Consider the following 16,938-nt stretch of genomic DNA (forward strand, 5'->3'; position numbering starts at 1 on the left):
CATAATAGAAACTTCCTCTGATGAAGATTTTTTTTAAAGATTTATTCATTTTATTACAGCCAGATATGCACAGAGGAGGAGAGACAGAGAGGAAGATCTTCCATCCGATGATTCACTCCCCAAGTGAGCCGCAACAGGCCGATGTGCGCCAGTCCGAAGCCAGGAACCCGGAACCTCTTCCGGGTCTCCCATGCGGGTGCAGTGTCCCAATGCATTGGGCCATCCTCAACTGCTTTCCCAGGCCACAACAGGGAGCTGGATGGGAAGTGGAGCTGCCGGGATTAGAACTGGCGCCCATATGGGATCCCGGGGCTTTCAAGGTGAGGACTTTAGCCGCTAGGCCACGCCACCGGGCCCTGATGAAGATATTAATATACCATTTGTAAACATTGATATCAAAACTACTTGCAATCATTACAGAAGCCAAACCATGACAAGCCAAATTTTTTTTGAAAAGCTAGCCTTTTTGTTTGTTGTTTTGCTTTTTTGTTGTTGTTTTATTGGAAAGCCAGGATATTTTGAGGGGGTTTGTTCATTTGTTTGTTTTAACTGTAACAAGCCATATGTTAACAATTGAAGAGTAGAACAGTCTTAGGTGGGAGAGCAGAAAAAAATCCCCAATAACGTTGCAAGTGAGGAATACCTGAACTCTACATCCTATCTAGTGAGGTCTAGGAAAAGCCAAATCGGGAGCCTGAGCAGTAAGGTACAGGCTGAGCAATTATAGACCAGCTGACTTCTTCATGTCTGTTCAAAACTTTCTGCATTAGTCATTCTCTGTCTGAGGTAATTTTGGGGTCCTGAGTGACCCTGATGGTCAGTGGAAGAGAGGACGGGGAGCCAAAGCTGGAAGTAAGTAAGAACCAGAGAAAGCTCCTCCCCTGAGTTCAGAAGGAAATTTACAATTCTTTTATCTTTGAGGACCACCTGGGGAATGCCAGGATATTTATAACAGAATCTAGGAGATACTAGTACGTTCTTCAATAAGAGCATCACTTATGTGTGTATAAAAAATAGCTAAGGTTATTTATATAAAATCTATGATTAATTGTGAAAATGTTTCTTTATTTTAGTACTGTGTAAACCAAACCTGCATTAAAGCTCCTCTACTGGGATCTGTCTGCAATGCCACTACAAAATGCCAAGGGAGTGGAGTAAGTAAAGTACTGAGGTTCTAAGTTCCATGTCACTCCGACAGATAATTCAGAACAACCATGCACACTATTGAAGGCATGTCTGGGAGTGTGCTGTTACTTTCGAAATGATAACACTGAGGTCTAGCTCCCTGATAAAATGCTAATCAGCTGAGTTAATTCTACCACCATTAAGTGAGTTGAACTAATCGTTTCTCGGGCTTTGGGTTTACATCAAGAGTGTGAACTGGACTAAAAGCACATCCCATAATATTAAGTGTTCCCAATTTCTGAGGTAAAGTGATAAACTTACTTTAAAAATATTGCATTGTTTTTAAACACAAACAATTGAATGTTTTACGCTTTTGAATGTTTTACTTCTATCACAAATGTATTTTTCTCCCTTGTATACTTAAACATTAAAATTATGGTTATAGGATGTTTTACAGAGGATAAACTAATAATTGATCCAAAGACAGAGACAGGAGCCTGGCTGATGACCTAACTGGCTAATCCTTTAACTTCCAATTGCCAAAATCCCACATGGGTGCCAGTTCATCTCCTGGCTGCTCAGCTTCCCATCCAGCTCCCTGCTTGTGGCCAGGGAGGGCAGCAAGGAATGGCCCAAAGTCTTGGAGCCTGGCACCTAAATGGCCTACCTGGAGGAAGCTCTTGGCTCCTGGTTCAGATCAGCTCATCTCAAGCCAATGTGGTCATTGGGGGAGTAAGTCAGTGGATGGAAGATATTTTTTCTATTTCTCCTTCTCTCTGTGTAACTACCTTTTCAATAAATATGTCTTTTTTTAGGGAAAAAAAAGACAGATAGACATGAAAAAGTCTCTAATCACTGGTTCATTGCCCAAAAGCCTGATATGGACCAGGCTGAAGCTAAGAACAAGGAACCAATGTGGGTCTTCCAAGTATATGATGCCACTCAGGCATTTGCCTCACGGTGATGCTGGAATCTGGAGCAAAATTGCAGCTTGAATCCAGGCTGTACAGACACGGGATAGTACATCCCGAGGGGCATCCTGCCAGAATGCAAAACTCCTGCCACAACAGACATGGGATAGTACATCCCGAGGGGCATCCTGCCAGAATGCAAAACTCCTGCCACAACAGACACGGGATAGTACATCCCGAGGGGCATCCTGCCAGAATGCAAAACTCCTGCCACAACAGACACGGGATAGTACATCCCGAGGGGCATCCTGCCAGAATGCAAAACTCCTGCCACAACAGACACGGGATAGTACATCCCGAGGGGCATCCTGCCAGAATGCAAAACTCCTGCCACAACAGACACGGGATAGTACATCCCGAGGGGCATCCTGCCAGAATGCAAAACTCCTGCCGGAACAAACGCTCTCTTGATCATTTGTCCTCAAATGTATCATAAGGGAGGGATTTTTTTTTTAAGATTTATAAATCTTTATTTGAAAGTAGATTTTACAGAAAAGGAAGAGATAAAAAGAAAGTCTTCCATCTGCTGGTTCATTTCTTAAGTGGCTACAAAGTCCAAAGTTAAACTTAGCAGCAGCCAGGAGCCTCTTGTGAAACTCATGTGGGTGCAGGGTCCCAAGAACTTTAGCCATCCTCCACTACTTTCCCAGGCCATAAAAAGAGGTGGAATCACTCTATTTCACAATCAATTGGGAGTGGAATAGCTGGGTTAATGACCGAGGCCCATATGGGATGCCAACACCACAAGGTGGAGGATTAGCCTGCTACGGCACTGCACAGACCCCTGGGAACATCTTTTCTGATCACAACTACTTGGGTTGTGCACACCCTACTTGGGTTGTGCACACCCTATGCCTTTATGCCATACCTTTCACCACAAGGAGGGCGCAGGTAGTGATTATTCTACTGAATAAATTTTTCTGTGTCTCCAACCCTTCTCTTCCTCCTCAGCGATTTCCACAATTGAAGGAGTTGTTTATTTAATGGTGCCCTACATGTGTTGCAGGTTCTTTCCATACTTTCTTCACAGTAATATATCTTTTAATCAACTTACTGTTCAAATCAGATATTTCGAGTTAATCATCTTTAAGCTCAGATATGTTTTCTTTTCCTCTCATTAATCTGTTGCTGAGATTTTTTTTTTTCAACACTTTTGCTATTCAACTTGTTGAGCTCTTCATCACCAAGATTCTGCTTTGGTTCCAGAGCTCCATCTCCTTGATAATTTCTCAGTCTTATAGTGCATTGCTTTGTTTTATTTTTCTTTTTATAAAATAGCTATTATATTTTTACTGGAAAGTCAGATATACAGAGAGGAGGAGTGACAGAGAGGAAGATCTTCCATCCGTTGATTCAATCCCTAAGTTACCGCAATGGCCAGAGCTGAGCTGATCCAAAGCCAAGAGTGCACATGGGTGCAGGGTCCCAAGGCTCTGCACTGTCCTGCACTGCTTTCCCAGGCTGCAAGCAGGGAGCTTTATGGGAAGAGGGGCCACCAATATTAGAACTGGTGTCCATATGGGATCCTGGTGCATTGAAGGCGAGGACGTTAGTCATTACCATGCTGGGCCTTGTTTTCTTGATTTCTGGCTATAATGTGTGTTCTCCCACACACATTTTTGAGCATATTTACAATCACTCTTCTGATTCCTTTGTGAAACATTATTGTGGATTTTTGCAAGAGCATCATGTTGCTTTGCTTTTCTATATTTCCTGCTCCTACGTTGTTAATTGTACACTGGGCAGTTTTGTTGTTTCTCCGGTTTTTTGTTTTGTTTTGCTTTTTGATTGGCATTCATGCAGAAAAGCCTACTTGCAGAATCTGAGAAATGGGCGTTGTGGTGCAGTGGATTAAGCCTCTGATTGAGTGTTCATATCCTACAGCCAGGGTCATTTCCTGCCTCTGTTCCCAATGCGGCTTCCTCCTCCCACACATCCTGGAAGGGAGCAGAGGATGGCTCCACTGCCTGGGTTTGTTTCTAAGAACAAAATTAAAAGTGCATGCATGTCAAAATAGTGATAGCAACTGCTTCCAAAATGAATGAACTGATGTTTGTGAAAAACATGATACGTTCACCTCTGTGAATATAAAGGCCATAATTTTATTGAACCTACCTATTAATGAACTGAGTCAAGAAAAGTGTTTATTAAAACTAGCAAAGAGGCTAGACATCTGTTTTTGTAGGTAGTGATTTTACCCCTTGACTATCTTTTCCCATATTACATATACATGTGAATTCTAGGAAAAAATAGCTATTCTTTAAAATTCAGATATGTGTATCAGATGTGATGATTTGTTATGTTTACACGATTTTATATTTTTCTGTTTCAGATATGTAATAATTTTGGAAATTGTCAATGCTTTCCTGGCTACAGGCCTCCAAACTGTGAAGTTCAGATTGGTTCACTAGGGGGCAGTGTTGATGATGGAAATGTTCTTCGCTCTGGTGAGGAAATTGTGTGTGTGTGAGAGAGAGCGAGAGAGAGAGATTTTGGAAGAGTTTTTATTTATATAAGCTGAGCATTTGACATATCTCATGATGCACGTTTAGCAGCACAGGGACAGTTCCCATCCTAGCTTCTCTCCTGGAACTAATTCAGGAGATGTTCCTCTGAGCCAACTTTTCCAGGATTTCCTGTGTCATCCCCAAGACTGCTTGAGAGATACATTTAGTTGCTGTCCCCAATTACTTGTAATGAGCTTTCTTCACTGAGACATCCAAATTTAATCGGCTTAATTAAATGACCTGATGTAAATACGATTTTGTTAAATTTCAATCAAAGCCACAGAATATATGTTAGAACATAGTGGAGAATACAAACTATTGTGGATTTTAACTGATTAGCAATTTTGTAAGTTTTTGAAAAGTAACTGTAGGGCGTCATGCTCATTCTGAATAAACCCTGAAGAAATGGGGCAAAATGCAACACTTTCACCAGAAAACAGCAGAGTTCGTCAGCGAGTGGAGACACCATCACCCGCTACAGCTAAACTCAGTCGTTCACTGACCCCCTCTACAAAGATGGTACTAGTGGGTATTCACATTTCTGAAGGTCCGTCTTGTCCACAATCTCAGACGTGGTTTATCTGAGTCTCAGTGAATATAAATCGCTTGGAGAACAACAGCCTTAACTCCAAGAACCTGAAGCGGACAATGAAAGGAAAGGGACATAAGTTTCTACATAGTATCATTATTTGTAAGCACCAATGAGCAAGGCCCAAAGACCAACTGCATGAAGTATGTGGGGAAGAATGATTACAGGTACCATAAAAAAGCTAAAAATTCAAAATGATATGTTACAGTCCTAAATTCCAATACCTGAAAAATGTGACCTTATTAGACAATCAAGTTATCACAGATGTAACAAGTCAATGAGGATGCGAGGGCTGTTAAGCCACTACGTCTGATGTCCTTGCAATGAGGCAGACACACAGACACGGCGAAGAAGGGTGTTGTAAAATGCAGGGGTCCCTGTTGGAATTAGGTTACTATAAATCAACGAACACCCAGAGTGATCAGAAACTGAAAAATATTAGAAGGAATGTTGGAAACACTAGCTGGAGTGTGTGGAGGTAGTATGGCCCGCCAATGTCTTGGCTCCACAACTCTGATTTCTAGAATAGTAATAACAACAACAATAATAATAATATAGTGAATTTTAACTTTATATTATCTTAACATATATATATAATTTTATTTATTATATTTTTGTGCATTTATTATAAATTTATATATTATATAATATATTTTATATATAATTGTTTTATAACTATAAGAATCATTATTATTTTGCATTGTTTAAAGTAAGAATTTCACAAGATGGAACAAGCAAGAAGTCAGTGAATTTTTTTTAACAGATAGAGGTTCAGTTTTTTGTGGGGGAATTTGTGCGACAATTTCATAAGAAATTCTAACTCGCTAAGGATATCACAGATCAGTAGTCCTTCCTTTACAGCTAGTTCAGGTGAGAGAAAGAATTCATGGGACGGGCAATAGATGCAGTGGGTAAACCAGCCATCTATAACACCAGCATCCCGGATAAGCGTTGGTTTGTGTCTCAGTGCTGCACTTCCGTTCCAGCTCCCCTCTAAGGGGCTGGGAAAAGCAGCAGAGGACGGCCCAGGTACTTGGTCCCCTTCCCAGCTTCTGGCTTCCTTCTAATCCAGTCCTGGCTGTTGTGGCCATCAAAAGAATCAATCAGATCTTCTTCCTTTCTTTGTCTCTACCTCTTTCTCTATAATTCTGATTTTCAAACGGATAGATGAATCTCTCTTTTAAAAACAACACTGGCAATAGTAGAATTATGCTCCATGAGATCAGAGAACTAAGAACAACTTAAGGAAACAATACTATTTTATACACATAATGTCTAAGATTGATGTTCTTTGAAAGAAAGAAAATAAAAATAAATAGCACTAAAAAGGTGTTTCCAATATTTGTCATTAGGAAGGACCATGATCCTTGATAAAAACAGGAACACATAAAAATGAAATGCTGATTTCTGAGTTAATTTCAGCTGTTCTTGTCCATAGGTACTGGAGATCTAGGTGGAAAGCAGAAGAGACAATGTATAGAGAAGTTACTTGGAAAAAAAAAGTCCTTAGATTTCCTGAATGAAGTGAAAAAACAAAACCTTTAATCTAAAAAAAATCTATGTGAACCTCAGGAAGAATGGTTACAGACACATTTATACCTAAGATAAACTAGGTTGTTGAAAGCTAGCAAAAATCTTTAAAAATTGTAAGCTTTTCCTGCAACACTGCTAGTATCTGGCAACATGTAGAAGGAACTCAACAAACCTTTTTACCCCAGAAAGCAACTAACAGGTAGACAGAAACAGTGAAAACAAGCCCTAACTCTACTCTGGAGGTCCACCAAAGACACGCAGGTTCAATGACCAAGAATGTTGGTCTGTTTTTCACTTGCCTGATGGTGAGTCAATCTCTGTCAACCCAAATCCACCAATAGGACAGCTCAGCCGAGGGAAGGCAATCGGTGCAAGTCATTGCTTTTGCTGTCACCGCTTCAGGCGACAGGGCTTACCATCCACTGCACTTCTGGACATCGTGAAGAATGAACTGCTTTAGGAGACCGGGAAACTGTCGTCTTCATGGACATTTGGAGAATAGTCCGTCTGACACCAGAATGTGAGTCCTCACTCTCCGGATCACGTGGAACATCAGTAGACTGTGCCATTGGCTTATGATGTACTTTAAAGAGCTGAAACCTTATAATGTAAAGTCTAAGAACAAAAGAGAATTGAAGTAGAAAACAGTTAACAAAAGATGACTGTAAACCTCCGAGGTTAGAGATGAAATCAAACTCTCACCAGTGACATCAGGGTTAAGAAGTCTCAGGAGAAACAGTCTTCATTAGATGAAAATGAAATACTGCCTATTAAAAGTGGTGAAATCCATCAAAAGCAGCATTTAGAAAGGCATAACATCAAAATATGTTGTAACATCTGAAGTCATTAACCTTCATAGAAAAGATCAGAGCATGCTGTGACAGTTCAGCAGCTAAAGTCCTCGCCTTGAACGTGCCAGGATCCCACATGGGTGCCGGTTCTAATCCCAGCAGCTCCACTTCCCATCCAGCTCCCTGCTTGAGGCCTGGGAAAGTAGTCCAGCACGGCCCAAAGCCTTGGGACCCTGCACCTGCGTGGGAGACCCGGAAGAAGCTCTGGGCTCCTGGCTTTGGATCAGCTCAGCTCCAGCCATTGCGGCTGCTTGGAGATGAATCATTGGACGAAAGATCTTCCTTTCTGTCTCTCCTCCTCTCTATATGACTGCCTTTCCAATGAAAATAAATAAAATCTTAAGATCAAATTAATCCAAATTAAGTCTAGAAAAGGGAACACAAAAACCAGAGCAAGAATGAAGTAGAATATCAGTAAAGATCAGTGGATTTTAGACATCTGATTCATGTCACATCTCAGAGTACTTGAGTTCAATTCTGAGCTACATACAGTTCCAGATTCCCCAAATGCTTATCCTGGGGGTCAGTGGCGATGGATAATATAATTTAACTCACCACACAGTGAAAACTGATCATGTTAGTAAGATGTATGTTAAGTTACCTACAGAAAAAAAAGCACATTTATTCCCCTAACTCACACTCTACATAGTTATCATTATAATTTATACCCCTTAATAATGTGTGTGCCCTAGCATGTTTTTGCTACAGTTACAGCATTTTTCTATTTCACTGTTTATACTAGAGGTGTGAGTGATGTTTACAACAATTACACCACTACAGCAATACAACATTCTTCCGTGAGGTTTCTTATGCTGCACATCGCCTGCTTAGCATCCTCTCGTTTCAATTTGAGATCTCTTCCAAGCATCTTCCGTAACACAGAATTAATGATGACAGATTTCCTCAACTCCGGTTGGGCTGAGGAAGTCTTTGCAAAGTAATTCGTTAGCTGATCATCTTCTATTGCATGCACAAATCCTATCCAGGCGGAGAAGAGGCAGATAAATGTGACCAGAGTCTATGCAATTTCTAGATGAGCACAGGAGCAAAACTTCACGATGTGATTTTGGCAGTGGTTTCATGGGAAATGACATTAAAAGCAAAGGAAACAAAAAAAGATTAATAAATAAGTAGGACTACATAAATTACAGAACTTCATTCTTTTTATAAGCTGAAAGATATTCCATTGTATACATCATAATAGAGTCCATCAGTCCCTCTTCTGGGAACATTATTGGAAGGAATGTAAACAGAATCCGGAAGTGGTATTAGCACTTCTCTCTTCACCATAGCACTCCTCACAGTTGCCAGAATGTGGAAAAGCCTAAATACCCATTGACAATGAATATATGGAAAAAAATGTGATATATGCATAGGGTTGAATACTCAAGTCTTGGAAAAGACCAGGATTCCACCACATGTAAGATCACATGGAATTTTTAGGCCCTGTGCCAAGAGAATTAAGCCTGTCACAAAAAGGAAATGATGCATGATTGCACTCACACGAGATGCATAAAATAGTGAAATTCATAAAACCCAAGAGTGATTTGGTGATTCAGCATTAGCATACAGAAACTGTTAGTGAATAAACTCCAGAGATGTGCTGTGTAATATTACATATAAGTAATGTATGACATGCATAGTAAATATCTATTATAAATAATAGTATAGTTAGAATCAGTAATAATGTTTACTTCAAAATTTAAGGAAACATATCTTAATCATCGTTCTTATCAGGCAAAAGAAAATTACCTCATCAAAAATAGTTTAGTGAGACTTTAACGTTTTCAAGCATGTAAAACTATGCATGATTAAAATAAGAAATACTAATGTATTTCAATATCTGCTGAGTTCCACTTGATGCCCAGTGTCTTTCATTTCTAGATGTATTTCCAGAACGCCACAAAACAAATCACAACAACTGGATTGTGTTGAGTTTCTACATTGTCCTGCCATTTTTCATAATTTTCACCATCATGATCATTAAGAGGAGTGAAATGAAAAAAGCAGGCAGTGAAGAGAAGGCGGAAGAGGAAGGGTAACTATAACTACAGCCAATACTTTGTTTTAATTTTAACCACTTCCCAGTGTCCAGTTCATAACATTTGTGATACGTATTCAAAAATGTGTACTAAATATTGTATATGTCACTCTGACAATTTTGATTTTTAATAGTTGACTATCAGTATGTTGGGCCAATAAAAAAAAAATGCTGTAATCTAGAACCTTCCCTGAAAAGCATTTACACACTTCTGGAGACTTAAAAAGTCAAAGAGGAAGGCGTGTGATTTCCCATGCTAGGGATTTCTTCTATTTGGGTCCTCATTAGCATATCACTTGTCAAGTTATTTCAGTGTCATAGTATCTTTCCAATACTATAAACTTTGACAAGTTTGTTTAAAATTGCACCCCATTTATTGTAAATTTGTACATACTCTTCTTATCCTTTGTGCTTCCCTTTTGATGGCCATTTGACTCACTGAAGTCTGCTTGAGTCCCTAAATGCAACATCACCTGTGTAATTTCATGTTTATACTACTGGGTAATCGGTGTAAGTTGTTACAACAGGGTAATTTACAAGCAATGGAGATTTGTTGATCTCCTGGTTCTAGAAGCCGAGAGGGGTCTGGTCTTTAGCTGGCGCAGTACTCCTTGTGTATGGGGACTCTGCAGAGCCCCAAAGTGGCCCAGGACAACACTCATGGTGAGAAGGGCTCCCTGCAAGGCACAGAGACAAAATGGCTTTCTCTCAGCAGCTCCACTCTCTCCAGGTAATAACCCCTGAGGCCACTCATGAGAGCAGAACCTCTGAAACGCTGGCTGTCTCAGTGGCTTCACCCCTAATGCCCTAACTAGGGATCAACTTTCACCATCCATTGAAGAGAGACACACTAAACAGAGCTGTCACAAAGGATTTTAGCCCCTTTGAAAGTGATTCTTGCCCACCTTTTTGGTGAAGAGTCTTTAGCTGTGCACCTACTTACGCAGGTGTGCTACTGAGGCGGTGAGGGGTCAGAGTCACTGTAAGAAGAGATAACTTAATGGGCCTACCATGCTTCTTTACAGAGAAAAGGAAAGAAAGAACCCACAGAAGCGCCTGGCTCATGACACGGCTGAGGGGATCTGGGTGATGTATGTGGCCCACGCTCATCCCTACCGCCCCGGCTCAGTGGATGTCCTTCTCAGCTTTCCAACAGACCTGAGATACTTACATTTGTTTCCTTAGTTCTGGTTATTTTACAAGAACTATACATTTGAAATAATTGAAGAATTTATTTTAACCAGATGTAAAAAAAATAATACTTTATCTTAGCAATTTACCAAACAATGGTACATGACATTTTGAATATCTTGTTATACAAGATTTTTTAAATGTGTTTTTTTTTGTCTGCTTAAAAAGTACAGTACAGAAGCAGAGAGAGACATGTTCCATCTATGGTTAATTATCCAAATTCCTTGCAGCACCTAGGGTGGCAACACGACAAAGCCAAGATGCTGAAGCTCCACCCAGGTTTCGGATGTGAGGGCCATCAGCTTATGCCTCCCCAGGTGTGCAAGCAGGAAAACAGATTCCGGGCAAAGTCACTGGGGTTTGATCCGACACTCTAATATGAGGTGTGGCCATCCCAAGGAGTGGCTTAACCTAACGGATCACACTCCCTCTCACCGTCACTTCTGCTCTTTGTAACAATATTCATTGAATTTTATAAAAGAAGATGACATCCTACAAAGCAAAGTCACATTGTGTGAAATCCCGAGAAACTCTATATTATAAAGAACAAGAAAAGAAATGAGGAAACTCTATAGACAGGATAGCAATGTTAAACAAGAATAATGGGAAGTCCTTTGGGCTTCAAATGCTTCCTAGAGGTGAGAGACAACAATTCAAAGTTAAAAATCAAGTCTAAGCAGATTTCACAACATAAGAGTCCAGTTTTACTGGTTGTATGCATATAAGGAGAGGAGGTAATTGTATATAATGTTTGTATTCACATTTTTCTATATTTTAATCTCTTTCTGCTTATCTTTTGAGTTGCTTTTGAATATGGTTTACTAATTTTTTTCATAGAAACAACTGTCCTTTAGAATCCTTGGAGTACTGCCAGTTTTAAGCAGTATCTATTTCTTTGCTGGAGTATGTGTAACAGGAATAAATGTTAAAAGGCATTAAAGGATTTATCCAGTACATATACATACTGAGCTAATAGTGGTTCAGTTTGATGGACAGCTTCATAAGTTTCCAGGCCAAGCTTAGCAAACACACAGAGCATACAATATGTCTATGCCCAGCTTCCAAAACACTAATGTGTATAATGTGGGCTTTCGTACATCTAGCAACAAAATGAGCCATGAAATCATCCAATTTGGCCTTTTTTTTTTTCTTAGTGAGAAGCTGTGTGTCATATTTCCGTGTCTGTTTGTTGTCTTCAGCTCAGGTTTTCTGTTGTTGAGCCACGTGTGCATGCGTGTTCTTTGATGGAATAGGATCCCACAGACATCAGCAGCTAATCAGCTGCAGAACGTGTCCTTAGGATTCCCTGGTGGTCATTTCCATTTCTGCAGAGATTCTTGCATTCCATTCCCATTTCATTCCTCACTGATTATTACTGATAGAAACAGGACCCATTGCAGATCAAGCCACTGCAGTCAGTTTTCTGAAACACCGACCCAGGTCATGGTTTGTCAGATGGTTACATGGTTAACTCCCTGACAGCACCAACCATGCCACTGTTGCAGGTGTGCTGGGCTCTGGCTGCCTTCACACTACCCTTTACTTTCACACCTGCTCTCCCAGCCGCCCCTGCTCTCTGCTCTTGGGCAATTAGACTCTGTGTGTCTCAGGAAGTGTTTGAAACCACTTGATCGTGGAGTGCTGACAAACACAGCCGCTGCTGGCCGTGCTTGCTGATTCTCTGTGACCTCAACAGTCACAGCCACATGAGCTTGTCGTGTGGTTGACTGTGCCGAACCTTGGTCCTCAAGTTCTTGCCTTGAGTGACCGCAGTCTCACCCTGGACCTGTGACAACTCCTGCTTGTCAGCAGGTTGCTTCTGTATCTTCCCTGGACATTATGTTCATGGAACACAGAACTAAGATGAAGGAAAAAAAGAGTTTCCCACAGGTGTAAAGATGTTGTATTCCACTTCCTTTATTTCAAGAGATATTAAATTTTCTTCTCAACTTCTTCCTTTCTCCATTAATGAAGTTGTATGTTGTTTAGTTGTCAAGTATTTAGGTAGTTTCACTTTTCTAGATTAATTTTGTTTATTTGAAATGCAGAAAGAGAGAGAGAGAGAGAGAGAGAGAGAGAGAGAGAGAGAGAGAGAGAGAGAGAGAGAGAAGGAGACAGAGATGGAAAGGTCCTCCATCTGCTGACCAATTCCCCCATTTACCTCAATTGCTAGGGTTTGGCCAGGCCAAAACCAGGAGCTAGGAGATTCTTCTGAGTCTCCCACATGGTTGCAGGGATTCAAGGACTTGGACCATCTTCCACTGCTTTCCCAGGCACATCAGCAGGGAGCTGGATCAGAACTGGAAGAGCTAAAGTCAGTGTTACGGCATAATAGGCTAAGCCTCCACCTGCAGTGCCAACACCCGATTTGGTTTCCATTGCTCTACTCTCAGTCCAGTTCCCCAATTATGGCCTAGGAGAACAGAGAAGGATGGCTCAAGTCTTTGGGCCCCTGTACTTATGATCAGCCTAATTCTGACTATTGTAACCATTGGGGAAGTGAACCAGTGGATGGGAGTTCTCCCTCTTCTCTTTCTCTCTCTCTTTCTCCTTCTCTCTCTCTCTCCACTCTTCTCTCTGTAAATCTACCTTTCAAATAAAAAATTCATTCATTAACTAAATGCAATAAAGGAAGTGGAGCTGTTTTAACTCACCTACCACTATATCTCCCCACTCCATGTAGTTTCTGAAGTTTTTCTTGTTGATTTCAATTTTGTGAGATTCTGGTGCAAGAAACATATTCAGTAGATTTCTACCTTTTGTAGTTTCTTGGGATATGTGTTTGGACCACTGATGTAAGCTTTTGTGGAGAGGTCTGCGTGTGTTTGGGGGAGGACTGCGGCTTGTGCTTGTGGCGCTCTGTGGGCAGCTGTTACCCTGTTGTTCCTCTGCGGATGTGCTGCACGGATGATCTGGCAGCTTCCGGAAACAGGATATGAAATTCCCCTACTGAGTTGTATTTGAGTTCACTCTAGGTTCATGAATATTTAACTTACGTATTTGGGTGTTCTGATGCGCAGCTAGTATTTTTGACAAGTATTGATTCCTTTTTTAGTGAATTGGATCCCCTAATCATGATGTCACAATTGTGTCTCATTTTGTGCCATTTTAGGTATCAAATCTATTTTGTCCAACATAAAGATCGCCTGCTCTTACTCTTGCTTTTCCTGCGGTTCCATTTTGGTGGAATACCTTATCTCATCCTTCCACTTTCAACATACGCATGCTCTTACAACAACAACAAAACATTTTTTTTTTTTTACAGAAAATATTTATCTGTGTAAGGGAGCAGGTTTCATTCTCAAGTGGCCACAGTAGTCAAGGCTGGGACAGGATGAAACAAGGGTGGCTCTGCCTTGAGTACTTGAACTGTCACAACACATGGAAATGGGACGACTTACTACTGAACAGTCAGTGCAGACAGGAAAGACATGAAGAGGAATTGGCAAGGAATTGAACCGGAAAAACAGGCGCTGGAACTACGCAGGGGACTGGATCGGATGTGGAGCAGCCAGAACTAAAACCAACACTCCAACAGGAGTTGCTGGCATCCCAAGCAGTGGCTTAACACACACTGTGACACCGTTATGGCCTTAAGCAAATTATAATTGGTGTTCTTTAGAATTCATTGTCAGTCTACATGTTTTAATGGAAAAACTTAACTCACTTACGTGTAAGATAATTCCTAATAAGCAAGGCTTTTCTGTTGTCATTTCCTGCTTCTGATTCAGCTTGGTTGTAGCTTCCTTCTTACTCCCGTTCCTACAGTCTTCTTTCTTGCTAAATCATTTGCTCTAGCGGTATGTTTTTAGGTTTTGCTCATTATTTTAAGTGTTTTTTTTCTTTGTGGTTACTGCCAGACCCACCAAATCTATACATTTTGGCTGTGAAGGGCTACTTTGAAATGACAGCAGTTTGACAAAGAAACAAATAAGAAGTGCAAAGAATTCACTCACACTGCATTGCTCCAAATATTTTACATTTTTGATATCCCACTTTATGTCCTTCTGTTCTGTTTCCTAGCACTTTGGGGTTCATCACATACGTTTCTCATTTTAGTAATCAGAATAAAGATATAAATGACTTTTAATCATGCTTACTCTACTAGATCCTTCTGGATTTGCGTATGTAGCCACTCTTTCAGTGGGATTTCTATCTTTCTACACTTGCTTAATGCCTTTAACATCTCCTTCCAGTTCGAACGAAATTCTTGTAAGACAGCTCTTGCGGATAAAGATTCTCAGCATTTCTTCATCTGAGAATGTGTTTTTTTAAAAAATAGATTTATTTTATTGGAAAGTCAGATTTACAGAGAGAAGGGGAGACAGAGAGAAAGATCTGTCATCCTCCGGTTCACTCCCCAAGTCCCCGAAAAAGCTCAACTCACCGTAGTTAACTGAACCAAAGTCAGGAGCCAGGGGCTTCTTCCAGGTCCCCAACACGGGTGCAGGGTCCCAAGGCTTTGGGCCATCCTTGAATGCTTTCCCAGGCCACAAGCAGGGAGCTGGATGGGAAGCAGGGCAGCTAGACACAAACCGGAGAACCCTCTAGGATCCCAGTGCATGCAGGGTGAGGACTTTATCCTTTCTGACCCTTGTCTGGGAATGTCTTTATCTTTCCTTCAACGCTGTGTCCTTCAGTGCTATGCAAGTCTTGCCCTGCTTCCCCCTGGCTACAAAAGTGCACCTGAGAAGTCTGTGGCCAGGTGAATTGCAAACCCCTGTAAGCACTGTTTATTTTCTCCCAAGTATTTGATAATCATCTCCATCATTAACTTTGGACAGCTTCATTATAATATATCTTGGGGCAGACTCAGTAGCATCTGATGTGTGTGTTTTTCTGTTCTGGAAGTTTTGTTGTTGTTTTCTTCTTTTTCCTTGGCCTTATCCAGTCCCTGTATTTACCTTATAATTTGTCTTTTCATGCTGTGCCAAAGGTTTCTCCATCTTTCCTGATGAATTTTTTCAAGCCTTCACAATAACAGACATTTTCTGTTTGTGCTTTTGTGTTATTGACAGATTTTTCATACTGTGATTGTCATTTTAAGTATTTGGGTTTTTTTTTAAAAAAATTCAATTAATAGTGAAATATTAAGTTGTTTGTGTTGAATTCCATTATGTTTCCTGAAACAGACATTGTGAGTCTTCCTCCAAGCACTGGGCACACTCGGATCCAAGGCGGTTGAGCTGGTGCTTCGCTTTGCCCATTAGATGACTTCATGCGTACATTAGGATTCTGACAGAGAACACTGATTTTGCACTGAAAAATGACTTGTTTTTCACTGTTTTAGTAACCCGGTTTTGTTTCTGATGCTATACTAAGCCGTCCACTTGTTAAGTCCGAGGGTACTTCTGCTTTTTCAACACTAGGGGGCACCCTAAATCAAGCTTTGCCACAATCCGCTTGCCACGCCCTGCCAGCTGCCTCTGTGGTGGCACCTTGAGATGAGCCTTGGCACAGCTGGACCAGAACCGCAACTGACGCTGTTAGGCGCTGTACAGACACAGAGTTGCTGCAGTGCGCTGCGATGGAGCTGTTTGAAACGCCAGCCTGATCGGGGGGAGGGGAGGCGCACCGGACTAGACATGGCACGGTGGTATGTGCAGAGCCTCTGTTCTCTCAAACTCACCTGTACAAGCACATCGTTAGATCTGGCAATGCTAGGTTTTACTAGCCTCGCTGGGCTTGAGTCTCTGGAGTCTTTGGTGTTCTTGATGGCATCTCTCCAGGTCCCCTTGGTGTGTGTCTGCAACAGTATGTATGTGCGACTGTCTGTTACTGAGATGGTTAATTTTTTAAATTGTTTTTTGATGCAATTTAGTTAGTAGTGGGATTTCCTTCCCTCTTCCCCAAAGTTCCCTCCCCTCCTCTCTGTTCTTGCCTCCAGGTTCATAATGTGTGTCCATCGTGAATTTTCCCAAGTCCACTCTACTTCCACTGGAGTGTCTCCCAGCCATACAGGAGAATAAGTTTTCATTGTAGGTTAATTGTTGTGTCCTGGGCCCTAATATAGGTGCAGTGTGGATTAGGCCTTCCTTGTTTATGGGCTGTACCAATAACAGTTATATGTGGACACTGGGTGTCTCAGATGGTTATAAACAGCCCAGCTCTTGTGGATAGTTAATTAATA

At 41.1% G+C, this 16,938-nt stretch overlaps 1 protein-coding gene across 3 annotated transcripts in view; it reads left to right on the forward strand.

Annotated features, from left to right (window-relative positions):
• Window positions 1–16,938, forward strand: part of ADAM18 (ADAM metallopeptidase domain 18) — an 83,022-nt gene that overhangs the window by 64,625 nt on the left and 1,459 nt on the right. For 2 of the 3 annotated variants that reach the window (XM_058669785.1, XM_058669787.1), the window contains 4 exons: window positions 1,074–1,154; window positions 4,429–4,543; window positions 9,461–9,614; window positions 10,643–10,708. In XM_058669785.1, coding sequence (XP_058525768.1) covers window positions 1,074–1,154; window positions 4,429–4,543; window positions 9,461–9,614; window positions 10,643–10,708 — 416 coding nt within the window. The remainder of the gene's footprint in view (window positions 1–1,073; window positions 1,155–4,428; window positions 4,544–9,460; window positions 9,615–10,642; window positions 10,709–16,938) is intronic. The other variant, XM_058669786.1, reaches the window with a different exon arrangement.

This window comes from Ochotona princeps, chromosome 11 (assembly GCF_030435755.1).
Source record: "Ochotona princeps isolate mOchPri1 chromosome 11, mOchPri1.hap1, whole genome shotgun sequence".
In the NCBI taxonomy this organism is placed as follows: Eukaryota; Metazoa; Chordata; class Mammalia; order Lagomorpha; family Ochotonidae; genus Ochotona; species Ochotona princeps.